Source organism: Hemicordylus capensis, chromosome 8 (genome assembly GCF_027244095.1).
Source record: "Hemicordylus capensis ecotype Gifberg chromosome 8, rHemCap1.1.pri, whole genome shotgun sequence".
NCBI lineage: Eukaryota > Metazoa > Chordata > Lepidosauria > Squamata > Cordylidae > Hemicordylus > Hemicordylus capensis.
Genome location: NC_069664.1, coordinates 1,072,013 through 1,100,009, shown reverse-complemented (window position 1 = coordinate 1,100,009; position 27,997 = coordinate 1,072,013). Strand labels below are relative to the sequence as shown.

At 51.4% G+C, this 27,997-nt stretch overlaps 1 protein-coding gene across 8 annotated transcripts; it reads left to right on the top strand.

Moving 5' to 3' along the window:
• KANSL3 (KAT8 regulatory NSL complex subunit 3) lies at nucleotides 1–27,997 on the top strand. 8 transcript variants are annotated; one of them, XM_053269007.1, is made up of 23 exons: nucleotides 1–123; nucleotides 1,733–2,017; nucleotides 2,275–2,445; nucleotides 3,051–3,141; nucleotides 3,411–3,596; nucleotides 4,735–4,866; nucleotides 5,772–5,888; nucleotides 6,363–6,464; nucleotides 6,632–6,703; nucleotides 7,348–7,422; nucleotides 8,552–8,709; nucleotides 9,485–9,548; nucleotides 10,560–10,760; nucleotides 11,323–11,482; nucleotides 14,112–14,189; nucleotides 17,783–17,980; nucleotides 20,260–20,344; nucleotides 21,216–21,370; nucleotides 21,744–21,856; nucleotides 23,913–24,135; nucleotides 24,800–24,951; nucleotides 25,416–25,575; nucleotides 27,292–27,997. In XM_053269007.1, exons 2-23 carry the CDS (start codon nucleotides 1,764–1,766, stop codon nucleotides 27,843–27,845), a joined length of 3,501 nt encoding a protein of 1,166 aa, XP_053124982.1. In that variant the 5' UTR covers nucleotides 1–123; nucleotides 1,733–1,763; the 3' UTR covers nucleotides 27,846–27,997. The 8 variants fall into 8 exon arrangements, with proteins under 8 accessions (XP_053124982.1, XP_053124985.1, XP_053124980.1 ...); XM_053269010.1 differs by having other exon boundaries at nucleotides 103–123; nucleotides 1,736–2,017; XM_053269005.1 differs by lacking the exon at nucleotides 1–123 and adding an exon at nucleotides 321–489 and having other exon boundaries at nucleotides 1,736–2,017.

The window sequence follows — 27,997 nt, the reverse complement described above, 5'->3', positions numbered from 1 at the left end:
AACAACACGAGTCACGTGTAGAACAAATATGGTCCAGGCGCCTTTTCTTGATGCAGAACAATCCCGAGCGTGTTTGCTCAGATACAAGCCCCGCTGTGGTCACTGGGGCGGGCTCACTTCCAGGTAAGTGGGGTTCTGCATTTCTGCTCGCAACACTGACTCCCCCCCGTCCTCTCCTACCGACTTAGGGAAAAAAGGGGGGGGGGGCGGAGAGTTAGACAGCTTTCCCTTCTGCGCCTGCGCATTTGCTGCGCTTTGGAATAGTAGACTGAAGAAGCTCCGCTCTGCGCGAGCGCCGATCCAGCTACCGGGACTTCCTCCTCGCCGCCCCTCCCATCCTCCTCGCACCCCGGAGCATGCGCAATGCGCAGGAGCGCCTGAGGCCTGCTCAGGCAGGCGCTGCCGCCGCTTCGGGCCCTCCAGGTTCGGGGCTTCCGCTGCTGCTGGTGGGTCCCTCGACGCGGAGTCCCAGCCCTGTTGCGGCCGAGGGTGAGCAGGCCTTCCCTGGCAGGCGGGGCGGCGCTTGTGGCCGGGCGGCCTCTGGGGCTCGGTCTCCGAGGGGAGGAGGGGGACAAAGAAGTGCGGGGGCTCAAGGAGACCCTCGGCACATGCTCAGGAGCGCTCTTCCCGTCCACGGTCAAAGCTCGAGGGGCCCTAGGGCCTCTGCCTCCGGGGGATCAGCCTTCCTCTTTTCTTCTTCTTCGCTATAACAAGAATCAGGAGCTTTGCAGCGGCGGGGGGGGTGTGTGGTGTGTGTTGTGTGTTCCTGTTAGGCATGCTCGAGGAGGACAGCGCTACTTCTGTAGCAAGCAGGGATTTTGCCCTCTTTACCAAGCAAGGTCCACCCTGGTTGTGTATGCCTGGGAGACTTGATGCCTGAGCACTGGCAGATATTCCCCGCCTTTAGGGGATGGAGCCGCTCTGGGGAGCACAGAAGGTCCCAAGTCCCCTCCCTGGCAGCATCTCCACAGAGACTCCTGCCTGCAGCCTTGGAGAAGCGGCTGCCAGTTTGTGTAGACAATACAGAGCTGGATAGACCAAGGGTCTGACTCAGTATGTGGCCGCTTCCTATGTCCCTATGCTCGTGTGTCAATCTTGCAAGTACGCCTACAATAAATATTTATATACCGCTTTTCAACAAAACGTCCCCAAAGTGGTTTCCATAGATATAAATAGATAAATAAAATTTATCTTGTGGCCGGGGCGTCACAAGTACAAGCAGACAGGTCTCTGCCCCGAAGGATGTGCAGTCTGAATCCACAGCAGAGGGTCAACAAGAGCAAAGTGGCCATCAAGTTCACAGTGATGTGCATCCAGTGGGGATGGCCCCCAATCGGGGCTTGCAGTATCTAACGGGACTCTTGAGGACGGGGCTAAGGAAAAGAGGGTAGTGGTGGTGATGATAAAAGGAGGTTGGATTGACTGTCTGTGGGTAGGGGTGGGCAAGCAGCCCTCTGGCTGCTGTTGAACTACAACTCCTATCTTCCCCCAGCCACAATGAATATTTTGCCCACCCTCGGGTCTATGAGAAGGCCATACAGATAACAGAGAGTGGAAGTCACCGTGTGGATGGAGTGGCTGGTCAGTGGCTTCCTCTGATGAGAAGCTGTTGCCCATGTGGCGTCTGGCAGTGGTGTTTTCCCTGCTGGATGCTGTGCGTGAGGGAGAGGGGGCAAGGTTGCCACGAAGCGGGTGGCCTTCATGCCCACCTCCGTGTTCTTTCTCATTCAAGCAGCAAAGATGAGGAGCTGTAAGAGTCACTTATGCCCGTGCTAGCAGTGGAGGGAACTGGCCAAGAGATGTCTTATCGAGGTAACGAGCGTGACTTCCAGACCTCGGCACGGAGGATGGGGACCTCTCTGCTTTTCCAGCTGTCAGTCCATGAACGAGAACTGGACCTGGTCTTCCTAGACCACAGCTATGCCAAGCCATGGAGTGCCCACCCGGATGCCAGCAATGCCCGTCCCACTCGCCTGCTCTTTGTCACTCCCAGAAGACATCAAGACAGCAGCGCAAGGTGAGTTTGGCTCTTTCCTTTCCGGCAGGGAGAGGAGTGATTTGGCCCCTCCGTCCCTCCCCCCTTGGAATGTGTCTGCACCTTTCACACCGGGCTGAGAAACTGGGCTGGGCCTGTGTTCCTGAGCTCCTGCTCTGTGTGACTTAACCCATGTGTAGATTGTGTGGGGGTTTTCTTCCTTGGGGGAAACCAACAGGGCTGGTGAGAGGAGGCAGCTCATTCTGTTCCTTGACAACCCTTATTATATCTGCTCTCAGCGAGGCAGATGTTCCCATTGACGTGGAAACAGTGACGCCCACGCCAGTGCCCCTCTACGACAACCAGAAAGCCCGCACTGTGATGAATGAGTGTGAGCGCCACGTGATTTTTGCCCGCACAGATACTGATACGCCGCCTCCGCCTGAAGACTGGGAGGAGCATATGAACAGGTAGTAAACAGAGCAAGGGGGCAGAAAGTGATTTTCTGTGCTCAGGTGTTCTCTCCTATGGTGGTACTGTGGAGTGGGCAGCATAGCTCAGTGGTGGAGCACATGTCTCTTATGCAGCAGGCTCCAGGTTCTCTCCCTGGCAGCATCTCCAAGAGGGCTGGGAAAGATCCTTGTCTGAAGCCCTGGAGAGCTACAGCCAGTCAGTGGAGACAATACTGAGCTAGATGCACCAAGGCTCTGACTCATTAGACGGCAGCTCCATATGTGAGCACGATTTATCTATTTTAGTATGAAATGTATCTATTTTCACTATGGAGCAAAATAAGTGTGGCATGTATGATAGCTCACCCATCATCATACTTGCACACACTTTGCCCACAAGAGTTAGGCTACATGGCAAGTCATGTTTGTGTGGGAAATTGTGATGTGTGAAGTTTCCTTGGCTCTCAAGACATTGATGGTTTCTCCCAACATTTATTGCTCAGATTTGAAATCAAAATAAAGTACTTTAGTTCTTTACTCTCAGGTACTGCTTGTGTTCTGAGATAGGGTTAGGGGCTATTACAGTTTGGGATTAAACTTCTAACTTGATTTTTCCTTTGCAGGTCAGGCTGGACAGTAGCCCAGAACAAGCTGTTCAATAAAATCCTCAAAGCTTTGCAGTCTGACAGGCTGGCCCGGCTAGCCAACGAAGGGGTAAGGTCTGCTTCTTTCTGCCTCTCTTCCAGCCTGCAAGAGCCCACTGCTAGGCTTCTAGCCACATCACAGCAAGTTAAGCCAAGATTGTTAAAACATGCGTGTCCCCTTCTGTGTTGTCCCATCTAGTCAGGAAATGTCTCTTTTTACTCATAAATCTGTGAACTGGGGGCTGTAACTCCAGGTTCTGTGGCTGTAGCTTTAGTCTGGAGTTGTACACTCTGTGTTGCTGACATTGCTGTGGATCTTTCCTCTTTCTTTCTCGTCAGGCTTGCAACGAGCCAGTGCTGAGGAGGATAGCAGTGGACAAATGTGCTCGGCGGGTCCGCCAGGCGCTGGCGAGCATCAGCTGGGAGACCAAGCTGATCCAGTGGCTTCACTCCACTCTGGTGGAGACCCTGAGTCTGCCCATGCTGGCTGCTTACTTGGATGCCCTGCAGACCCTGAAAGGAAAAGTGAGCAGCCTGCCGAGTGCCCCTGCATCTGTGTTGCCTTTTCTTCGTGCTCTTCTGCATGTTTCTTCTCCAGGGGAAAGCATCTTCTTGGCCATTCTCTGCGAGAAGGCAGTGAGCCAGGACAGAAGAATGTCTCTCGCTTTTTCACGTACAATTTTCCATGTTTAAAAATGCATTTTTTTCATAAAACTATCTAGTAGTGTCATGAATTGGTAGTAGTACAATATTAATCAAATTGGGCAGTTTCGGTTTTTAAAAAAATATTTAAAAATGTATCTTTGGGTGCGCTAAAAGTAATATCTTCACAGTTCTTGGTGACCTCCTATTCCCCACCCACTAAAACCATGGGCAGGATCCAGACTTGGTAATGGTTAAGCAGAAAAATTAGTCATGACTAATGCAAGTCTCATTAATTTCAGTGGGACTTAGGTGTGACTAACTTAGTCTGGATTCTATGCAATAAAATTGCATGCTATTGAATTGTCATGTTATAAAATATTTACCAATTTTCCAGTTAATGTCCATATAAAGCTTTCTATTTGTTTGAAAATAACACTTCATTATGGTTTAAGTGTGCTTTTATTTTTCAGTTAGATATATTGCAAGAACTTTTGAGATTTTATACAGCACATAAAATTGTGCTAATCTGATTACTTGAGCCAGCTCAAGTTCTTGGAAAGTAGGCAGGTAAAATTAACGTAGTGTACTGTTCAAAGTTTTGTTAAACATAGTAAATCAGATTCCAGTCAATTTAGATCACGGATGCATTTGCCAGGAAAGCCACATGTCTGATAGAAAGTGCTTTTTCTTTCTCCTTTCCTTGTTGACTTGTATGGAGTGATGGCATATCATTTGGAGTTTATTTGGATGGTTATTCAGCCAGTAGGCCCACACTGTAAGCAGAAGGGAGGCTCCCAGAGTTACCCGCCCTGTGTTTTTCAAGCACAACATGGCAAATGCTTCTAGGTGTGTGTCTGGTGCAACCAAAAGTGGGCATCTAATTTTCTTACAAGGTTGTACTAATGCAAGCAGAGGGAGATAATGGGTTTGCAAAATAGATTGCAAAGTCAATGATGTGCAGAGTGTGAGTGTGTGAGAGAGAGAGATCCCATAGTGTCTGTTTGTTGCTGGGTTTCAGATTCCCACCCTGATCGATCGGATGCTGTTGTCTTCTACTGCAAAGACGGGAGCAGCAGGCGCTGAGGCGCTGTCCCTCTTACTGAAGAGACCATGGGATCCAGCAGTGGGTGTCCTTTCACATAACAGACCTGTAAGTCCCCTGCTTAACCAAGCAAAGAAGTGCCTTTTCAAAGTGGTGATTCTCCCTTTTGAGCAGGGGGGAGCAACTGGTCCTCTCCAGCCCAGCACAGCATCCCTCCAGTGGCTATTGCTCATGTCTGTCTTATGTTTCCTTTTAGATTGTGAGCCCTTTTGGGGACAGGGAGCCGTCTTTATATCTCTGTGTAAATACTCTTAGTAGCAAGTGCATCCTAAGCTTTCAGAAAATCAGCAATCCAAGGTTTTACTTGTGTGTCATGCCTTTGCATTTTTTAAATAGAGCTGATTCATGCACAGTATATGTAAGCTGCCTGCCTCTGGCTGTGCTCCCACGTAGACAAATGCTAAAGAACCAAGGAAGCAAGCACAGATATCCTGGGGAGGAGCCATAGCTCACTGATGGGGCACACGCTTTGCCAGCAGAAGGCCCCCAATTCAGTCTCTGGAATCTCAGCCTACCTAATACTTCTTGGGTGGCAGCAGGTGATAGTCAAGATCTCTGGAGAGCTGTTGCTTGTCAGAGAGGAAAAACGCTGGATGGATCCATGTTCTGGCTCAGTACAAGGCTGCTGGATTTGAACATAGCAAAGCTGCAATTCCTTTAATTGGAGGATTTAATCCCTCCCGCTCCTGTTAATGTGTTTTAACAGTTAGTGATCCATAGTTATTGGTGTATAAATCAAACAAGTCTCCTATTAATGTAAAGCTCAGATATTTGACTGAAACAAAATTCCATAAGAAGTTAAGAAATGGTTCTTGTGCGTGCTGTTTTTGACTGTTTGAGGTCTCAGGATTTTTACCAAGGTTTCTTGAATGGGTGGAATATATCATGCAACAGTTTTTTCTTACTTGTTAGCTGTGGGTGGATTTTAGGCTAACTTTAATTTGTTTTTCAAGAGCAAGTTGCCGGGTTCTCCGCTCATCCTCTTGGCATCTTCCGGACCATCCAACTCCATGTTCCCCACATCTCGCCGTCATCGGTTCTGGCAGTCACAGCTTTCATGCTTGGGAAAGGTTTGTGTCACTGCACTGCCCCATCATCTTTTGGCTGGGGTGTGAGTGAGAGAGAGTGGGGGAGCTTTTCTCCTCCATCTCAGGCATGCTTTGGTTTTCCCTCCAATAGAACCCCAAGATCAGAGTTGCCTTTACAGTTGTGTTGCCTTGTTGAACTTGGTTTGATTGAAAGCAAGCACATAATAACCTCTTGCAGGAGATCAGGCATACATGGCAGTGGAGTTCTCTGGAGGGGCCTTGGGCAGGTAACGGGTGGACAGGCCCCTTCTTCTGGGGTTATCTGGAGACCATTAAAAGCCAGAAGTAGATTTGGGTTACTCAAGATAAGACACACTTCAGTTCTGACCTTTGCAGATTGCAGAGTCCTGAGCCTTTTTGTTGATCCTCACAGATGACATTCTCAAACCCCAAAAGTAGTTTCAGTGTGGATTGTGCTGTAGTGAAATTGCTCTTGTCTCCCATTTCACTCACCAGGTGATCCCAGTCGCCACTCACCTGGTGAATAACGGTAGCGGCGTTGGAGTGTTGCAGTGCCTGGAACACATGATTGGTGCCGTGAGAGGCAAAGTCCTGGAGGTAAGAATAAGAGAGTCTGAGGGCTGCTGGTGAACTTCCCTCTGGCCTATAGACCCAAATACCTTTGCCTCTGTTGGGTTTGTGTGGCTTCTGCTCGTCTTGGGCTATGCAGAGGCTGACGTTCTGCCCCTCTGATTCCGTCCCCCCTCCCTTTCACTCTCTTCTAGATCCACAACCATTTCTCCCACAAGCCCATCATCCTGATTGGCTGGAACACAGGGGCTTTGGTGGCCTGTCACGTATGTAATTCCTGGTCTTCTCACTATTCCGGGGCTGCACAACTTTGGCCCTCCCGCTTTTTTCTCGCAGCATCTGCAGGAGGACAACGTGGTGCAGCCCTGTGCTGCCCACTGTGTGGTGCTCTGTCCTCCCGCCTGCCACCAGTGAGGGGGATAGGTGTGCTGTACAGAAGGGACACGTCCCCTGGGGTCAAGCGCTCTTGCTGCGCTGCACAAAGGGAATCTTCTGCATTTTGTCGATAGACTGAAGGGCGAGCCAGGGTGGTCTGGTGACCAGCGTAGAGGCTGCAGCTGTGGGTCTGCTCTGGTCTCTGAGTAGCCTTGGGCAGACTTGTGATGCGCAGTTCTACATCTTCACAGTAGGAATAGTTATTTTGTCTCGTAGCTCTGCATTTGACAGCAAGCCAGATGAAGAATTTCACACACACTGTAGACACGGTCAACAGGTTACTGTGCTGGGAAGTGCTGAGGCTGAAGGGGGTCTTTGTTCTGTCTGAACAGTGGAGGCAGCTGAACTAGATTAGCCACAACACCTGCAACTTCACTGAACACATTTGATCCAGGTCTTGGCTCCGATATGCTGGCATTGAGCTGTGCAGTCTGGCAGTAGTCCTGCGTGATGACCCCTTTGTTTTCTCCCTTAGGTTTCGGTGATGGAGGACGTCACTGCAGTTGTGTGCCTTGGATTCCCTCTCTTAACCGTGGATGGGCCCCGAGGGGTAAGAGGGGAATGGGGGCAGACTTCAAATGCAAAAAAGGGGAGTGGGGCCTCATCTGCTTCACAGAGGTGTGCAGGGCTGGAGCTTTGTGAGAGGCGTTCCTGTGCCTTAAGGAGTGCAGTTAATTTTTCTGTATTCGTCATCTGCACATAATGAAGATAAAACAAAATAAGTTCAGAACAACAGAGCTAGATAATAGAACATCAAAGTATACAGAGGTCTTAATTACAATTAGTCAGTTGCTCCCGTCTCAGTTTACAAGCTGCCGCACAGAATCTTGCTGCCCCAGTTGTAGTGGCTGTATACTGGTCTGCCAGAAGGGAGGAGATCCTGTCGACCTGGCATATTTTTAAAAAGTGGTACAATCCAGGCAATACAAATGTCCCTATAATATGAACAATATAGAAGAACCTGTGAAATGGTTTCAATATTTTTTATATCTGCTGTCCAAAATGGCAAGGCAGGGCATTAAACTGCACCAGCGAGAAAGCTCTCCTCTGATCTAGAGTGGTCAAATTTGCAAGGTACGCAGCTGGCTGAGGGTAGTTTGGGAAGCTGTCTGGAATACTACTGGGGACAACATAACTGAGATCAACTTGCTTCTCCATATCCACTATTCATTGTTTCATAATTTCTTTGGCAGTATCCTATTCCAATGAAAATAAGTATTGTTGAGGGAAGCCGTATCTATCCAGTTTATCACAGAGGCTCTTATACCAGTTAAGGCTGGTATCTTTCAGTACCGGGGGGGCAAGGCCCTGATGGCAAAAAATGTAATTTGAGCCAATAATTTATTTAACATTTTTATATACTGCCCAAAATGCAAGTCTCTGGGCAGTTTACAACAATAAATGTGTGGAGCCACCTCTGGGCATCGACTCTGGTTAAACCTGCTTCTAGGTGCTGGGTGGCATTCGAGACACCTCTAGGCACCTGAAATATGGCATGAAGGAATCTAGACTGGACCACTTCCATAGGTTTGAAGTTAACTTTCAATGAGGTGATTTCACATAACATACAGATGAGGAGGGGCTGTCGTAGGTCCATCGAAGTGTTGGCCAGCTTGCTCCAAAGTCGCAGTGTAGGGATGGAGTAGCCATTGTCTGATATCTGTTTTGTGGGGGGACAGGATGTTGACGACCCGCTTCTGGACATGAAGACTCCAGTTCTTTTTGTGATTGGTCAGAACTCCCTCCAGTGCAACAGTGAAGCAATGGAAGATTTCCGAGAGAAGCTGCGGGCTGAAAACAGCCTAGTTGTGGTTGGAGGAGCTGACGATAACCTCAGGTGTGTTCAGATGGAACAAGGTTCTTTTTAAACCTTGGGAACAAGGTTCGGGAGCTTCAGTCTGAAACGGAACTGTTTCCTTGGTAGGGTACTGTAGCTGAGACCTGTAGGCAGCCAATTCAAATGAAGCCAAACTTGAAGTTTGAGGTTTATGAAATATATACGAATCAGACCATCTAGCTCAGCATTGTCGGCTTCACCTGGGAGTCTTTCCCAGTTCTCTCACCTGCTGAGGCCTCTTAAGTGGAGATGCTAGAGAATGAACTAGGGACCTTCTGCCTGCAAAGCATCACACACACACACACACACACACACACACACACACACACACACACCCACCCACCCACCCACACCCATGATATACTACTGTTACCATTCTGGAGAAGAGGTGGTTAAGAGAGGATACACATTAAAACTGTAAGCATGTCATGGTAAAACGGATTTGAATGATGGATTCAGGGTAGGCAGGTCATTCTCTGGGTTTAGTTTATTAATGTGTACCAAACTAAATTTAATCTCCTGGCAATGGCCGCTGAAGCCAGTAACAAACTTTGGTGTTCCATCTTTGTGGAAAAATAAAAGGATTTTCTAGCCGGTTTTCTTGATTTCATGCACAGCCAGAGCTGATTCCAGTTCAGAACTGGAAGTGGGGATGGGATATCAGGTTGACTTGCTACCTTAATATTTGGGGAGAACTGTGCCAGAAGGCCAGGGTGGGGAGGAGGAAGAAGGCAAAGACTGAGTGTGTTTTCATAGCCTGTCCCTTTTTTAACAGGATAAGCAAAGCCAAAAAGAAGTCGGAAGGCCTGACCCAGAGTATGGTGGACAGGTGCATACAGGTAAATGCCAGATTATCATGGGATTAAAATATACACTCCAGATTATGTTGGGATCCTTCACACCCCTCCTAGTCCTCCTATGAATGTGGCTCTGCTCAGGAAGTGGCAGCACAACCCTCTCCATGTTCTGCACGGTTTGTCAGGCTTGGCCCTGAGTGGGCCCCTGCAGCCTCAGGGAGCCTTTCTTCCTGCTGATGAATTGGCCAGGGGAGTGCTGTTCTGGTGTGGCATCACATGGGGATGTTTCCACCTGGCACTTCTAGAGACAGTCCTGGATTTCCGGTTCTGTCCAGTGGGCACAGGTGATGAGCAGAGGTCTTTCCTTTCAGGTCAAGAGAAGACTCTTTCAGTCCCTCTAAGCATAGCTGCCCTCAGCTCAGTACCAAGAGCCGTTGAGGTGACAAGCTCTCAGTCCAAGACTAAGAACTTGGGAGAAGCTTCAGCACTGTCTGTCAAGGAGAGAGCCCAGGATTCCTTGGGCTGGCTAGTATCCATGCTGTGTGGCCAGGCTGGGATAGTGGCCTAGCCTGCAGCCTCTGAGCAACTCTCTCCTACTCTGGGAATGGTACATGTGGCAGAAGCGTACCATCTGCTTGCGAGTGTCTCATGGAGCCTGCTGAGCACAGTGTGACTCCGCTGTTCTGGAGCTGAATCTGTAATCATGCCAAAGTACGGTTGTGTGATCTTCTCCAAGGCAGTCTCCAACTGCTCCCCCTGTGCTGGTCTTGCTAGCTGCACTATGTCACAGTGGAGAAGCAGTCTTCTAGGCTAGCTGGAAAAGGTTTCTTACTCCTCTGTTTGTTCCGCAAGCATCAGCACATGCTCCTTTCTGTGAGTTGCGTGCCAAGCCGTAACAAAATTGAAAGGCAAGAGGAAGAGCTGGGGATGTTGACCTTCCAAGGCATCCTGAGCCTGCTTGCAGACTGCTCTCTCGGGAACTCTGTTTAGGTCTAAAGCAGAGGAGGATGTGTTGGGGCCCGCACTCAGTGAGACTCTGCCTTGTCTCTGCAGGATGAAATTGCTGACTTCCTGACCGGAGTGCTCACCCGAGCAGACAGTCACTCAGGTTCTGACCCTCGAGATCTTGACGCTGAGAAGAAGAAGAAAGCTCGTGACTTGGCCCGAAGGGATCTGTCCTTTGACATGCCAGAGAGAAGCAGCCGGCCTGCCTCCCCTGCCACTAAAGTCCCAGCTTCACCTTCGGGGTCAGAGGTAAGGGGGGGTGCAGCGGGGGAGGGCCTCACCAAGGAGTGGAGCTGGGATGGCCACAGGGGCCCAGGTCCCGGTCCGTGACCCAGTGGCGGATGGATGCAGGGTACCACCACTGCCACCCCCAGACCTTGGATTTGAGCAGGCATTGCTGACATGCTTCTCAAGCCTATTTTTGCTACCATAAGCCAGACTGGGACCACGTGGGCCCAAGCCAAGTCTCATAAGGGCTAGGAAGCCCCCTGCTTCTGAGGATGCTCTGTTCTGTGCTCATTTACAAATGCTGTGCTTGTGGGATCTTGGAGCGGAGGGAGACACGTGGCAGCGTGTGGGGCAGCGTGGCTTAGAGAGTTAGGCTGGCCGTTGGCATTTGCCTCTTGGGAGGGCAGCTGTGTGTAGGGATCAGTGGCAGGGCAAGGAGACAGAAGGAGCGTGGGGAGACGGGGAGTCTGTTGTCTGCTGCCTCATTAGAGCTCCCGGTGGATGAACTGCCGCCTCAGGGTTGCTGAGCATCGTCCTGGTGGTGCCAGCCTCACGGTGTGGGGTCTTGACTTCTCTTGGGTAGGATCTCTCCAGCGTGTCCAGCAGCCCCACCTCCAGCCCCAAGGCTAAAATCACCACTGTGTCGTCGTCTGTCCAGAAATCCAGCCAGGCTGGTGTTGCCCAGCTGCTGAAGAGGCCTGTGCAGCGGACGGAAGCGCTGCTAACGCACAAGCAGGCTCAAGGTAACTTGCTCTTCCTTCGTGCCTCTGGGGGGACTCCTGATGTAGGAAGCATCCAGCTTCAAGCTTCCTTCTGCAACACAACGTTCAGCAAGGGGCTGCCTCCTCCAGAGTAGAATCCCTGTATCTCTTCATTTCTGGCGGGGGCCCAGGGAGTGCAGGAATGCAGGCGTAGAAACAGAGCCCTCCATGGGCTTTGGGGTCTACAGCTGGGAAGCTCTTTGCTTTCTGGCTGGTGGTCGTCTTTGTCATAGGCTTCTAATGCATGTGTGCAAATCTGTGGTGAGCCCAGTCTTCAGCTGTGTCCCCTTCTGTTGCACTGCATCTTTCTAGCTGCACTATTCCACCATGGAGATGGGGATACCCTGTCCGAAGAGTAGGGCAATGGGCTTGGATACGGAGAGGGGGCAGCAGGGACTTGGTTGGACTGCAGAGAAGTCGCTGTCAGGAAGGACAGGAAAACACGCCCAGCTCTCCGTGGTGATAAACAGATCACACTCTTTCTTGTTTCTTTTGTGAAAGAAGTATAGCTGCCTTCCAGCAAAGAGAGGCTCTGGTGGGTGCTTTTCCATCCACTGGCTGTGCATAGTGATTTGCCAGAAGCATGCTGAAGGGCTGGGACTCCTCCCGTATTTCCCCATGCACCCATCACAGCCACACAGACTGAGCGCCAGGCACACACACCCCCTTACTTGGGGGTAGTGCAGCTCTTCCCCGCTGAGCCTGGCACTCCTCTTCTCTAATTGGCACCACCAGCCCGGTGTCGGTCCTTTTGCACTTGGCCACTCCTTTGCACTTCGTGAAGGGGTGGCATAATAGCATTGCTCTGTCCTCGTGCTGTCAGTGGCCCTCTGAACTGGAGCCCGGCCTGGCAAGAGAGACTGAGGGCCGTCACGCAGTGACTACCGATGCAGAAGGTCCCAGGTTCCATCGCTTCCCTGCCTGAGACTTTGGAGAGGTGCTTGCAGTGGGCACCAGCAGGAGTGAGTGAGTGAGACGGACCAGTAGTCTGACTTGGCCTGAAGCAGATTGACATGTTCACGGGCACAGCTCTGCACCACGATGCTCTTCTGCTTTTTGCCAGTGAGCCATGGTTCCGTGGCCGAGCCCTGCAAGAAGGCCCTGGATGCATTCTCTGGCACCACCAGTCAAAAAGGGGCTTAGGGAGCAGGCCTGGGCAAGGCCCCCTCCTGCCTGGAGAGCTGCTGTGGTTGGAGCAGACTGTCCTGGGCCAGACAGACTAGTCCTCCGTCTTGGTGGAAGCGGTTTCAGAAGCCCCCAGCTGGGCTGCTCGGTGTGGTCTGTCTCCAGAAGCCGCTGCTAGAGACGGGCAGTGTGTCTTTGTCATAGCCTCACTCCCCCTGTCTCCAGTTGGCTTCGGTCTTCTCTCTCTGTTGCACGAGGCCATGGGGGTGCCCGGGGGGGGGCTGGGAAGGCAAGGGCACCGTCCTCCTCCCAGTCCTTGAGACCTCGGGATGGAGTGCAGGAGTCGGTGCAACTTCTGTGTGTGTCCTGGCGCAAGATCTAGCCCAGTCACAAGGAGGAGGTGGCGGGGGCAGCGGGGCGAGTCCCTCGTCTTGGGCAGCAAGTGGCCCTCTCCAGCCCCCGCCCGGCACATCCCTCCAGTGGCTGCGGCCGCTGTCTGCTCCTTGGTGTTTCTTTTTTGATTCTGAGATCTTTCAGGACAGGGAACCGTCTTACTTCTTATTTATTTTTCCATGTAAACTACTTTGAAAACGTTTGCTGAACAGCAGTATATAAATATGTGCCGTGACAGTAGCAGCCTGGAGTGTTCTCCAGCCTCCAGATTCAGCTTCACTCTTCTGTTGTCCTGAATCATGGATGCCTCTCCGAACAGGCGTGTGCCGTAAGGGCCAAATGGGCACGGCCCTGTGAATGGCCATGGGGCTTCCCAGCCTTGGGTCCCCTGTTGGACTACAACTCCCATCATCACCAGCCACAGTAGCCTTTGGCCATGGTGACTGGAGATAAATGGGAGTTCTTGTCGACAGCAGCTGAGGCGTCCATGTGTCGGAACCCCTGTATTACAGCTGGATGGCTTCTTTCCCTTGCGACTCATCCTCTCTCAGCAGCAGTATTTGTGATGTGGTGGTTAGTTGATGCCAGGAGGCTTGTGTTCCTCAGTCCTAGGGAGGGTAACAGATCCCAGGTATTTTCAGCCACAGGAATCCTTTGTTGGCTAGTTGAGTGTCTGTGTGTGTCTGTGTGTGTGTGTGCTAAGTGTTCTGCAGTTAGGTAACCCTCTGTCTGAAACGACGGAAATCCCTGTGTGAGTCAGTAACCCTGCTGAGTAGACAGCTGAATGCAGAGCAGCCTTTCCAGTCTGCCCAGGAGAGTGTGGCAGACACACAAGTCTGCGCAGTCTTTCCCAAATGTTGGCTGTGGTGCAGTGTTTCTGGCCAGGGCGGAGGGGGCGGCCTCAGAGTTCCGGGGGCAGCCGCTGGTGGTGGTGGTGGTGGTGCTGTCCTTTCAGTGGGAGCTGACTCCTGGATCTGCCAGCCAGCCACAAATCTTTCTCTTTTCTCCTGGTGGGTAAGAGGGAACCCCCCCCTTCCCGCCCCTCCCATCAAACATGAGCTGTGATACTGTAATTCTCTCTGATTCATTTCAGCTCAGTTTGCTGCATTTCTGAAACAAAACATGCTGGTGAGGAAATCTCTTCCTCCTGGCACCTCTTCGTGCCTCTTTGGTGAGTATCTCCTCACTCCCTGCCTCTGTCCCTCCATCACCCTCCTTCCCTCGGAAGCCCCTGCTGCTTTTTGCCCCTGGCGTTGCTTTGGCGGGAGCGGAAGCAAGCTCTGAAGCCCCTCTGCCCGACCCCTCTCCTTCCATGGCAGGGAAAGGATCCTCCTGAGGTCTGTTGGTTGGCAGCTCTTGCAACAGGGCCCCAGAGATGGTCTGGATCTTGGATGTGCCAGCCATGCTGTACTTCTCTGGTGCGACCAAAACATGTGGAGTTGCAAACGGCTTCCAGAAGATGGTGCTTAACAGTTGAATCAGGCCGTTCTGGATGCTGAAGGAGTGGGATGAATGCTTGGACTTGTCTGGAAGAACAGTGGTAGCTCTGCCAAGAGGCAGCTGGTTGCCTTAGCTGGTGGAAGGTGGACCCCCTGGGCCCGGTAGGAGGTCCTGGGAAATGGCCGCTTATTGCAGACCAGAAGTGGACGTTCTCACTCGCTTTCCCCTGTGCATGCAGGAGGAGAAGGGGAGGGGAAGTCCTGCGCCTGGCTCACAACCATTCAAGTCCTGGTTTACATTTTGATCTGAACTGGACCTATGGAAGCAGGAGACAAACAGATCTGACCCATCACCAGGAAGTTCTCCTCTGCAAGCCTCTCTCGGATGAAGGAGAGCCTTATGAATGCACAGCACTTCATGACAGCAAGGCTTGTGCAGGAGAACTTCCCAGCAGATTGTGTCTCTTGTTAATGTTTGGGGAGGAGGCTCCTGTCTCTCAAGCCCGAACCTTGGATGAATCCTGCCATGCATTTCCAAGGGTGGGGCATGCAGACAGTTGGGCCTCTGTTCTGCTGGGTGCAAGTGGGTGAAACATGATCAAGCACACGAAAGGAAGGCTAACCTTTGAACGTGCAGGTTTCAAGCCTTCTGGTTTCAAACATGAATCCAGACAAACCTTGGAGTTAGGATAGTGTGTGGAAAGTGTATTTATTAACATTGGCTGGTATGTAACCAGGTTACCTTCTTATTATAAAGTTCTTAATCATGCGACTTTGTCCCGCAAATTATGTCTGTGGAAGAAAACACAGATGTGTCCAATCACTGTATTTGCCAAGCGCACTTTGGCTCTTGAAGTGCATCAGCAGCTTGAACACACAGGGACAGTTCTAGTCACTAGAGTTTGCTTGACAGTCTGCTTTAACAAACCTAGGCAGCCTCTCCAGACTTGACCAAATCTCAGCCACGTGGACTGAAGCATTGACTCAGCAGAAGGCACCTTTGTATGTTCAAAGGAAGGGAGGCGGACAGGTGGAGTTGCATAATGGCTTGTAGCTGCTGCCTAGACACACATCCTCCCCCCACCCCACCCACCAGCATTGAATTCTTTTTCAGTGGAACTGCATGCCGAGGGAGAGGAGAGAGGCTTCCATGTGCTGTGTCCATGCATGGACTCCTCTCTCCCCCTCCATTTGGTTGAGTAAAATCAGGATAAGAATGATTTCCGTGTCCCTTTTGCTGGGAGGCATATTTAAGCTTGCAGATTAGCTTCCAGCTGGGGTCATCCCTGTGGGTGATACCCGTGAAATACTGAACCTTCCCCTCTCTTTGTTGTTGCTTGGCATATTTGGAAGTGTTTCTGAACACTCTCAATATTTCTAATGTAAAGATGGGTTTTCTGTTTTGCCTACAAGGAGATGCTTACATTAGTTTTCTGTGTCTATCACAAAACAACTGTGCCGCTTCTGCTTTCATTTAAATCTCTGACATGTTGCAGATTCCCCACGTAAATCTGGCCAAGACATTTGAGCTTGTTAGCTTTAGCATCTGAGACACAGAGCCAGTGACATTGCTTTCCACAAGATGACAGCATGAGTTGCTCAGATCAGAAGACGGTGCTGCTGGTTCTCCTACATCTCTGAGATGCCAGACAGTGAATTTGTCAATTGGTGCTTGATCTGAACAGGGGAGGGAGTTCTGACTGTTTGTTTTTGTGTGTGTGGATTTTAGCAACTTGGAACAAATCACTCCTTTATTCCCAAGTCCAAATATTACTGTGTTTTAAAAATAATACATAATCATTACACTTTGATACATAATACATTAGCTGCTAGCATGTGCTGTGCCTTGAAGACACCGGCCAGTATGCATGTGACGGGTTTTAGCAAGGAGCATGTGCTGTAGCAGCCTGATCCTGCTCACATTTACTTGGAAATCAGTAAGATTTCCCTTTGGGGAAGGGTGGGGATTGGGCTGTGCAGCACACTAGCTCAAGGACACAGCAACATTTGTGTTAGCCCAAGCAGTGTGGTGCAGCTCGTTCAGCCTGCCATGAAGGCAGCGTCGAGGGACCCTTGGCACCAACGTAAGGTGCGTTACGGGTGGCTGCAGTGGGGAGGCAGAGCCCAGAAACCAGGAAGAGGACACCTTCCAGTAGCAGAGCTTTGCCTGGTTTGGGGGCCACTCACGACGTTGCCCACAAAGTTGCTGAGGAGTCTTTGGCTGACTCATGGGGTGCAACAGCACCAAGAGTTGCTTGTGCTAACTCTCTTCTTCCGCGAGTGTCCCTGGGTATGTGAGCCATTTATTGCAGTGTAACATCATTGCAAGGAAATATGTTTAGGATGGGTTAGGGTTAGGGACCATGGGATCTGGTGCACCCACTAGAAGCAAGCCTGATACACGGTGAGGTCTCTAGTCCTCAGGAGTGCCGCTCACAAGACCTCGCCAGATACTATCCTTTGTCTGCTGACCCTACCCCCAGTCTCTCACAAGCCCCAATCCGGCCTCCCCTTCTCCCCTTCCACTCTTCTGCCATTACTAGGTAAAGGTCAAGTGTGCCGTTGAGTCAGTGTCGACTCCTGGCGACCCCAGAGCCCTGTGGTTGTCTTGGGTAGAATACAGGAGGGGTTTTCCATTGCCATCTCCCGCGCAGTAGGAGATGATGCCTTTCAGCACCTTCCTAGATACAGTAGCTGCTGCCCGATATCGGTGTTTCCCATAACCTGGGAAACATACCAGTGGGGATTCGAACTGGCAACCTCTGGCTTGCTAGTCAAATCATTTCCCCGCTGTGCCATTAGGTGGCCTTCTGCCACTAAGACAGGGCACCTAATTCCTGGCATGAATTCTGCTGTCTTGAAGTAGCAGCTGCTGTATCTTGCAGGTGCTCCACATGGTCCCTGTTTGGCCTGACCAAGAGGACCTGTGGTTTATTGGCTCTGATAACTGGATAGCCACAAAAAGTATTTGAGCAATGTGCATATTTCTGCTCACAGTGAACTGGTAAGGGGTTTGTTTTTGCCGTACTGACTTGGAGTAAAGCTGCTTTCCAGATTCAGTAAGTGTGTAGAGCTAAACCTTACAGGTACTTCTGAAGAATTTCATTTTTTGTACGGATGAGCTGACAAGGTTAGGTGGCCACTGCAGGGCCTTTGAGGGCGGAGAGAACAGGCTCTTGGGGCATAGGGAGAGTCCGTTCCCGTTCTTTTTGCACAGGCTTGACATGGGGGAAGCTGCAGAGATGTGCGTGGGCTCATGGGCGCTGCCTCTTTCTGCCCTGCGCTTTCCATGTCAAGCAAGCCACCTTCTGTTCTCTGATTGCAGTTTCCTCAGAGCAGCAGCAGCAGCAGCTGGATGCAGGGGAAAAAGAAGAGCTGCGAATGCAGCTGAAGAGGCCCCAGGCCCCCAGCCCAACTCACTGCAGCAAAGCCTCCAAGCGAGCCAAAATCAAGGTGACCATCGTCTCCCATGGAGAAGCTGCTGGCACAGGGAATGGAGCACCCTTGGAGGCGCCCCCGGAAAGTGAGTCCTCCAAACCAGAACTGACTTGTAAGGAGCCAAAGCTGGACATGGGGAGGAGAGAGAGTACAGGGGTCACTGGTGGAAGAATAGTCTAGTGGTGTTTTCACAGGCTGAGTAGTAACACACAGAGAAGGGTAATGGATTGAGGGTTTGGTCTGATGGCTGTGAATTATGGAAAGCGAGCCATTGAAATCCCATACTATCTGGCATGCAAGATCTTGGCAGTTGTCTTCGTTTCAGAGAGCAATTTCAATAGTACACTTCAGAGTAATTCCGAGTTGCGGTTTAAGTGGTTAGGTGGCATGGCCACTGTGAAACTCAGGCCTTGTTGTGGATTCCTACTGAAAGCACTGCAGAGGGAGGCAGCACATGGGACCCCACAAAAGCCTTTGGCTGATATTGGCAGGAGGTGTTTCCAGGGCTGTGCATTTTCGTTGTCAAGGCCAAGTTGTGGTCTTTGCTACTCAGTTTGGTGTTGCATGAGTTGCGTCTCCCCAGCCAGTGTGGTGATCCTGGTTGGTGCAGGAAATGGCTTCATGGGATCTGTCTGGGACGTGCTGTGTTCCAAAGAGTTGTGACTTTCTTGGCTTTTGGGTTCTGGACCAGTAAGTGGCTTCCCAAAAAACGAAAGACTGGAGTATTGCTTCCTCCTCGGACGTAGTCCTCCCCAGAAGGATAAGCATTTCCAGGATTCTGATATGCCTTTGACTGGAAGGTTTTCTTGGTGTTTACAGCCATTGCAGTCTAACTAGTTTCCAGATGGAAACATATGTTTGTGATATTCTCATGGCCTTGAATACAAAGCTGGTTGTATATGACATACGTGGTCTGGTTTGTTTATTTTTTGCTTCCTAACTTGTGGGCCTCATATGAGCAGGTGAAGTGGGCCACAGTTTGATCAATTTCCTCTTTTGAGGCCACTTCACAAATTACATTTTTGGAAAATGCATACCCAATGCATGATTGCACAACCACGTTTGCAGCTGTGTGTCTAATACAGGTATGCTGGCCAGGGAGTTGGGACTGGCCACAGGTGCAAATGTGGGTTTGTCACCATGTGCTTTATGAAGCCGCTCTTGCATTGGAGGAGGGAGCCAAATACTTGGATGATTGTCCTTGGCTTTTGCTTTAAGGAAAAGCTGCTGTGGCAAATCCGTTAGTCGTCTGTCAACAGTGTCATGCCAGGTGTTCACACCTAATAGGGTTGTCCGGTGTTTCCTGTTAGAACCTGAGCTACCCGTGTACTAGGCGAGTAGAGAGCTGTATCTGGGATGTTGCTGAGGATGGACCGGCTCCCCTTACGGCCAGGGTTCTCCCACTTGGGTCCCCAGACGATGTTGGGCTTCAGCTCCCACCATCCCCAGGCATAATGGCTTTGGAGTGGAGTCCAACATCTGGGCACCAAGTTGGAGAAGCCTTGCCTTGAGCTTACTCTTCCGGCTTTCAGAAGGGCTGTTGGTACCACCTTGGAGAGGTGAAGACTTCCAAAGCTGTAAAATGTGCACTTTTGTCAATCTTCCTTTGGTTAATTTAACAGTAGTCATTTCTTACTGTACAAATTAACTAATCTGTGCTTAATCAGTGAAGCGTACATTTATCAGCTTTGAAAGTCTTTCTTTTTAATTATCCAACCTTTATTTCTTTTCACAGAAAATAATGAGATGCAGAAGTAAACTTGAACCAAACAAGAATTTCCTCTTACCATACGTGGACAGGAGAAATATGCAAGACAGATTTCCTTTGTATCCAAAACACTGCAATAAACTCACAATTTTAACTTGCTTCCGTTCCTGTGTATTTTATAAATGCTTTAGGAGGATGCTAACAAAATTGGATGAATTAAGACAACCCCTGCTATGATTGATTTGGCTGGTGAAGAAAGATAGTAAAGGGGTGAAGGTAACCTCCTTGAAAGAGAGAAGTTATAAATAACTTCAGTGAAATAAGTAATCAGGAGTGGTTGGTGACTTGATGCCTCCAGACCTCAAGTCCTGGGTGCTCTGAAGGCACTGGCTGATTTTTCTCAGTTAAGACTACTCAGTTTTCTATGCAGTTAAGGGAGTCCAGAATCAATTCCACTTATTTCTCCGTTGTATGTGCTGAGTAAATCATGTGCTGAGGTGCTGTTTCATGCATCTTTCACCGCAGTGTCAGCTGATGGAGAGCCAGAGGCTGATAGTTGGTCTTTTCCCAGTCTTTCAAACATAGATCTAGAGAGAGACTGGCTTAAGTGTGGCACTGGAGAGCATCTAACTCCCCTTTCTGTTCTCATTTTTCAGTTGCTGCAGGGAAGCCTCTTGCTGTGACCTTGGGACAGTCTGCTTTGGGTGCAAAGGAGGTGACGGGATTGCTTGCCACTTCCAAGTGAGTATCTGTCAATCTTATCAGCCAGTCTGAGGCGGGATTCAAGTCCATTCAAGCTGGTTGCCTCTGTGCCTTTATAAACATAGGAAGCTGCCTTATCCCAAGCCAGACGACTGGCTGAGATGGCTCTCTGGCACATCTTGCCCATCACCATCTTGCCTGACCCTTTGAACTAGAGATGCTGGGGGAGTGAACCTGGGACCATTTTAAATTTCAAATCCTGATGGAAATTTTGCAGAACAGAACCTGCTGGCTGGTATATCATGTGGTGGGCAGCCTGCATGTCTGAATGAGCCATCACAGATGAGACTACACAAATAGGATGTTCACATCTTCTTGTGTCATCTCAAACCACCAAGGCTTTTCCACTGGGAGTCTGTTCCCATTTTCCATGTTGATAAATCACCTCTGTGTGAACTGGCTGACAGTCAGCACTGCACAGATGAGGTGTTGCCATCCAGGCTGCCACGTGCCGTAAGCAGAGGGCCCAGTGCAAGGAGCAGGTGACGCCAGCTATTGTGGGGAGGCAGAAAAGTGCTTTGTGTATGAGTACCTGGAGGCAAATCTGTATGTTTGTTTTTACATTCATACCCTGCTCTTACTCCAGGGAGCCCAGAGTACATGGTTTATGTTTATCCTGTGAGCTAGGTGAGACTGAGAGAGAAGTGACTGGCCCAAAGTCACCCCATGAGTTTCATGGCTGAACAGGATTTGAACCCTTGTCTCCCCGGTCCTGCCTTGTATCGCCTGAGCTCGGAAGTGTGAGTGGGCCTCCCCTGGACTTCATCCCGCTGTGACTCTGTGGCTGGGCTGACTCCCACCTCCCCCCCCTCTCTCTCTCTCTCTCTCTCTCTCTCTCTCTCTCCTCCAGGCCCAGTTCCACGGCAGACAGCCCCTCTCTCAGTCCCACCCCCTCCGCCACCATCCCCAGCAGCACAGGCCCGAGTGCTTTCCACGCTCTGCAGAACAGACTGGTGGCCAGCGGCACACACTGCATCCAGGCCCAGCCCAGCAACACGCTCCAAGGTAACGCTGGGCCGTCTCGTTCTGTGGAAGGGAGCCCCAGCTGGCCCATCCAGAGCGACGGAGGGTCGTCTGCCGTTGGCGGCACGATGGATCTCGGAGGAGTCTTCCTGTATTGGACCACCTTGCCATTGAAAGAGAGTGACAAGAAGCCAGATTAGTCGACTGACACCGTTCCACAGACTCGGGGCGGGGCTGGAGATGTGACCCTGTGCTGAATGCGGAAGTGGCCCGGCATGGGGCTGGCCGTGGGAGGGGGGGTCAGATGCAGAGCAGCTCTGGGGTTGCCTCCCTGCGCCATGGGTTCAGGCGGCTGCTGCTGCTGCTGCGCTGGCTCCCCACGGCGAGCTGACAGGTGCTCTCTGCTTCTCTCCAGGGGCAGCTTCAGCCAGCAGCCTCTTGCAGGGCTTGAGCTTCAGTCTGCAGGACATTGGGACAAAGCCAGCCGCTCTTCCCGCCACGGTTGCTACTGCAGGCCCTTCTGTGCAGGTAGGCAGCCCTGGTGGCAGAGGTGTGAGGGGAGCCAGGGCCACAGCAGGGAGGGAACGGGGTTCTACTGGGGCATGTCTTGAATTCTGAAACGATGGCTTGTCCTAGGCTCCTGCTGCTTTTCTGGGGTGTGCAGAACCAGTTCAAACTGAACCCAGAGAAGCTGGCTGAACCGGGCCCAGTTTGGGAAGTCCAGTAAGGATTCCCCTTTACAAGTAAAGGGGGCCCCCTAATGACCAAAAGGGGGTTGGAAGGGGGGCGGGCAAGAGGGCCTCTTATCTGTGCCCTCACAGATCACATCCCATCAGCGCAGGTCGGCGGGAGCCCAGTACCTGCCTCTGCATGTGCATGGAGGTCACGCAAATGGCCCTGCCAGCCCGTGCTGATGGCGGGAAGCACTGGTGGTGAGGCCCAGGTGAAGCGCCCTCTTGCCCGCCCACCCTTTCAACCCCCTTTTCGTTATTAGGGATTTGCTTGTAAAGGAATCCCCTTTGCCTGTAAAGGGGAATCCGGATTCCCCTTTACAAACATCTTGAACCAGTTAGAGCACATGAACTGAACCACCGGCCGGTTCTGACCAGTTCACGGACTGGTGGTTTGGTTTGGATCAGGTTCAAATTAGAACCAAATCACCCAGAATGGTTCTATGCATACCCCTACTACTTTTCTCCGGGTTTTCATGCATTTGCTATAATGGCTAATTGCCTTGAATTGTTTACTCGCGAGAAGCCACCTTGCACTTGCTTTATCGTGAACCAAGGGGGTAGAAGATAGAATCAAGATAGCTGGCTGCTTTCAGATGTCCCATTCTCCAGGAGCAAGAAACATGTGTGCACCCCCTTCTCGCAAAACACCAGTGACCCCTCCCACCAACCCGAAGTGAGACCCCTCAACTGCTTGTTGAGCCTGTGCAAAGCTTCAGTGGAATACGCTGCACAGTCCGTGGCACCACACCCACTTCCTGCAAGGCAGAGAGAGCCCTCGAGCCCAGGCCTGCACAGTGCTGGGAACAGCAGCCCTTCCCATGGCTTTCCTCCTAGAGCTCTTAAGGGAGGGCCCTCCCAGCACGGAGCCAAGCGCAGTACAGGCAGACCTCGTTATCCGTGGTTTCACGTATCCACAGCTGGGGAATAGGCACCCGACCTTGGCATACGCATGGCGGGTGGGGGAGAGACTCGCGGATCGGGGGTCAGCCATGGCCGTACTTGTAAAGGGGAATCCTTGCTGGATTCCCCTTTACAAATACAGGGCTGGCAGGGCAGGGCAGCAGAGGCAGTACCTTCTGTGCGGAGGGGGTGGCGGAGGAAGCGGCAGCAGAGACGCCTGCCTGCCTGCCAGCCAAATAATGACGTGGGCCGTCTGCAGCCCAATTCAGGCCTTTCCATGCAAGCACACAGAGCGTGCTTTTATTTCTTTAAAAAAAAAATTCACTGCCCTTTTCGGCCCTTGCGGGGCACTGAAGGGACTGCTGGGGACCTGCAGAGCACGGTAGGGGATTTTGCCGTGCTTTTATTTGCATTTTTGGGCAGTTTTGGGGCCAGTTACTTGTTTAAAAAACAACCCTTCCCCCCCCCCCGTCATTTCCAGTCCTTAGATACCTAACTCCCGCGACGCCATTGCCCCATTGACTCAGTATCCGCGACACGCTAGCTGGGAACGGAGCCCCACAAATACTGAGGTTTTCCTATACTGTGTGGAGATCAGCCCAGCGGGAAACGGCTCTCACCTGGAATGTCTTTTGTCAAAGTGGTCCCTGCTAGAAAAATAGTGAGGGTCACTGGCTGGGGCCATGCAAGGACACAATACTGTGTCCACACACCAGCGATGGGAACTACAAGGTCTTGCTGCTTCTCCTCCCATGCAGGGGCTCCGTGCATTTGCACTGCTGAACTCCAGTAGCTGGGTGGGATGTGAGACTCTGAAGCAAAAGCTGGGGTGGCAGATTAGCCGGGCCTTGTTTAAGCCAGATGGAAGATGGGATGGACGAGCACAGGAAGCTCTCTCCTTGCACCGCGTCATGCCTCTGTTTGTGTTGCTCTTGCTTTCCCACCGGCAGGCCTCGGCCTTGAAGACCTCCGCACCGCTCCAGAACCTGGGCGCCATCACCACCAGCACAGGGACCATTGTCCGCACCATCCCGGTGGCCACCTCTTTATCGTCTCTTGGGGCCACAGCAAGTGGGAAGCCCACCACTATTCACCAGCTGCTCACCAATGGAGGGCTGGCAAAACTCGCAAGTAGCCTTCCTGGCTTGGCTCACCTCTCCAGCCAGGGGGCAGGTAAGAGGCCAGCCGCGAAGGCAGAGGAGGGAGTCTTTCCATGGTGGTGGCGGCGGCGGATGCTGCTGCTGCTGCTTTCCTGGACTAAGGCACTAGAACTTGTGGCTTCACCCGTAGGGATGTGAAAGAAGCCAGTAGGAACAGTAGCCCCCTTATTAGAGGGCGTGGCTCTTCAGCCCTCCGCCTCCCCACCCACAGGCACAGAGCTCCTGTTCTGTAGGTGAATTCAGGGAATTTTTCCATTCAGGAGCTTGCATCTGTTCAAGTCAGGATCCAGAGGTAAAAGCAGGATGGAAATCAAGTCACCAGTATAACTCTAAACTTGAGCAAGGGGCAGCTGATGAGACCTGGCACATGCTTTCATGATACAAAAACCCTGGCCAGGACAGCCAGTGTGGTGGTGTGGCGGAAGTATTGGACTTGGGCAGGAGAGTTCAAATTCTGACTTAGGTGGGAAGCTCACTGGGAGAACTGGTGCCAGTTTTACCCTCATCCAACCTAACGTACCCCACAGAGAGGCTGGGGTGAAGTGGCCAAACCCCACGCCCGCCACCCCGACTTCCCAGAATCAAAGCCTCTTCAGCATTGCCAGAGCGGTCGTGGCTCTTGAGTCTGGGGCTGGCTGCTTGTGCCAACTTCTTGACCTCTCCCTCCTCTCTTGCAGGCCTGAAGGCTCCAACTACCATCACAGTCACCCTGCGAGGGCAAGCCAGCCGCGTCACCGCCCTGAGCCAGGCAACCGCAGGGGCTGCCCAGCCCCCCATGGAAGAGCCCCGGCAGCAGCAGCTGCTGCTGACCCCCCCACAGCCACCCCAGGTAATTCTTTCCAGCTCTCGGGTGAGGGGCATGAGGAGGAGCCGTTTTGGAACGACCCTCCACTCCTGAAGGGGGTCCTCTCCTCTCCACTTGCTTGATTAAGGAGCCGCAATGAGATGGATATCTTGCCGCTGGCCCCACTGGCGGTCAGCTTTGGTAACCGCTTACCAGCAGTGAGATTTGCAAACAGGTCTGAGTTTGGGGAACTCTTGTTTCCTGGCTTGTGCTCATAGGAACACACTTAAGAGATTTCCAGCAGAGCCCTAGAAACTTAAAAGGTTTTTCCAAATGAGAAGTAGCATTCCCTTGATGCTTCTGCTGCACAAAATCTCTGCAGTCCTGTCTGGTCTGAGAACTTTTGGTCTTGGGCCCTTTCCCTTGTCCACCGGACGCTTCTCAGCTTATGATCAGAGATGTCGTTTCAGGGCCCTCCACTTGTGTTTTTTGCATGTTCTGTCTTCCAGGCTCCAGACAATGCAACTGGGAGCTTGGCCAGCCCAGCCTGCAGTTCTGTTCCTCCCAGCAAGCTTCTGTCTCAGGTGGAACTTGGCAAAGCCCAGGCTGGCCTAGAGATGCCCCCTGCAGACCTAGCGGCTCAACTGACCTCAGCAGCAGCACCTGTAGGTGAGGGAGAGAATGGCCAACCAGCATGGCGTGGAGCTGCATCCTGGGGCAGGCTGGCTGCTCTCCGGGGGCGGGGGGGGGGGGGCGGCGACGCCTGTCCAAGAGTAAAGTGGAAAACCCCTCCCTACAAGAAAGGCTTGAGCAGTCTTTGGTCTTCAGGAGCATGTGACTAGGGCAGGACCCAAGAAGGAGTGACACTCTGTAACAACAGCAAGGATTTATTAATAACTAGCTTAACCCATAACAGAGCATCTGTGCACTAGTACTTGATTGCTCCCCTCACCTCAGATCTCTCCACCCTCACCTGAGCTGCACTCCTGCTCCTCCTCCTCCTCCATCCCCCCCACCCCTATTGGCCAAGCTGCAGCCCCTATCCCCAGAGACCTCCTCACCCAAGCCCTGCTCCTCCCTATCTGCATATGGAATCTCCACTGCCCCATCACTACGGTGCTTCTGGTTGCAAACTCTCACGAGAACTGCCATACACAGGATTAGCCATGTATGCCAGATAGATAGATGGCATAAGGGACTCTATAGAGGCATCACTGCTTCCATTCAAGTAAAACCCTTCTCTAGGAATTACAAGAACTATGCAGTCAGATCCAAGCACTTAAAACAAAAATAAATTCCCTGACACGTCTAGCTAAACTGGTCTCTATCCTTCCTGCGTACTTCCAGGTAAGGAGTTCCCAGCCCAAGGCTGTTGAACTTAATTTGTCCTACAGTAGTTGCTGATCATGCCTCCGGGGAATAACTGGACTCCAAAACATCCCTCCCTACTTCTCTATAGGCTGTTGTCCAGTAAACCTTGCCCCTCACTCTGGATTGGGCCACAGGGATTTGATTCTCCCAGGTTTTCTTCCTTACTTGGAGCCCACCCTCCAATCAGTTACTCTAATTGAGGCCTAGTCCTCCCTCCCTCAAGCCTGACTATCACTAAGGGGGAAAGTGGCATGTGAACATTTTCCAGGTTGTTTTTTTTTTTTGAAAACCCATCTCTCTGTGTATATGCTGTGGCAAGGCCTCTAAATTGTAGAAATGGGGGTGTGTGAGTAAAATGGGGCAATGTGCTGTGCACACATATAGTGGTCTGCCCAGGAGCAAAAGGCAGTCTTTCCTCCTAGGACTGATGTTGCGTGTGACTCCAGAAGCTTTCCTGCTTGTGTGTCGAAGTACCCAGTAGCTAGGAGCAAGCAACGTTTAATGTGAATTTCTAGCAAGGTTTGGTTCTGCTCTTCATCCAGGGCACAACAATAAATTTATTTATTTGATTTCTATACCACCCTTCCAAAAAAATGGCTCAGGGCTGTTTATACAGAGAAACAACAAATAAATAAGATGGCTCCCTGTCCCCAAAGGGCTCACAATCTAAAAAGAAATGTAAGATAGATACCAGCAACAGTCACTGGAGGGACTGTGCTGGGGGTGGATACAGGGCCAATGGTTAATGGAGCCACTGTGGCAGAATATCCAAGAAAGTGGATAGCCCTGTTTCATCCTTATCCCCAGTGGATTCCAGGCTTCACCTAAATTGAGGCAGAGGATAAAAACTCTGTTCTGGAAGTTATTGTAGGTGAGAGGGTGGGCTTTGGTGCCTGGCTGACTTGAACATTGGAGATTGTGGATGTGTGGATATGATGCCCAGTAAGCAAGTCCCTGATCATGCTGAGGGCTGGATGGTAGCACTAATGGACACCTCTTGTCCTTCCTCTGCAGTGACCACCACAAGCCCCATGAAGACCCTGTATGTGATGTCCGATGCCAAGCTGTCTGCACTCACAAAATCTGTCATGGGAGAGGCCACTTCTGTCCCTCTGAAGCCCACAGCCATCCAGACTGGGGCTGCTGCTGCTGCTGCCTCCTCTGCTGCCTCCCTTGGAGCTGTGACCTTTGCCAGCACTCCCAGCCCACCCTGCAGCCTGGTGCATTCCAAAGTTGGACCCGTTTTGCAGACGACATCTAAGACCGTGATTCTGACCTCCACACTAACAGCCATGAAGGGTGACCGGGCCCTAGGACAGAGGGGAGAGAAGGTTAATCTGACGAAAGGCCACGCAGTTGGGGCAATGGAGACCCTGGGCAGGGTGCCTTCTGTCATGGACGACAGCAGCACCATCCTCCACACGAGAGAGGCTCTTGCTAACAGGCACTTGCTTCCACAGGGCATGTTGCCTGCTGCAGCTGGCACCACCCTGATCACTTTGGGCAGTAACCTGGCCAGCCCCTCCATCATAACCACAGCTGGGCCTGCCCTTGGCCAAAAGCCGTAGTGCTGATTCACTGTTAACTGGAGTTGGCCTTTGCTAGGGAATACAACATTCCCTTTGGGAACTGGGATATTGTTCCCTCATTCCTATCCTCCATACTGAGGATACTTTGTTTTGTTCCTTTGTCACTTTTAATAAACTTTTTGTGTATGTAA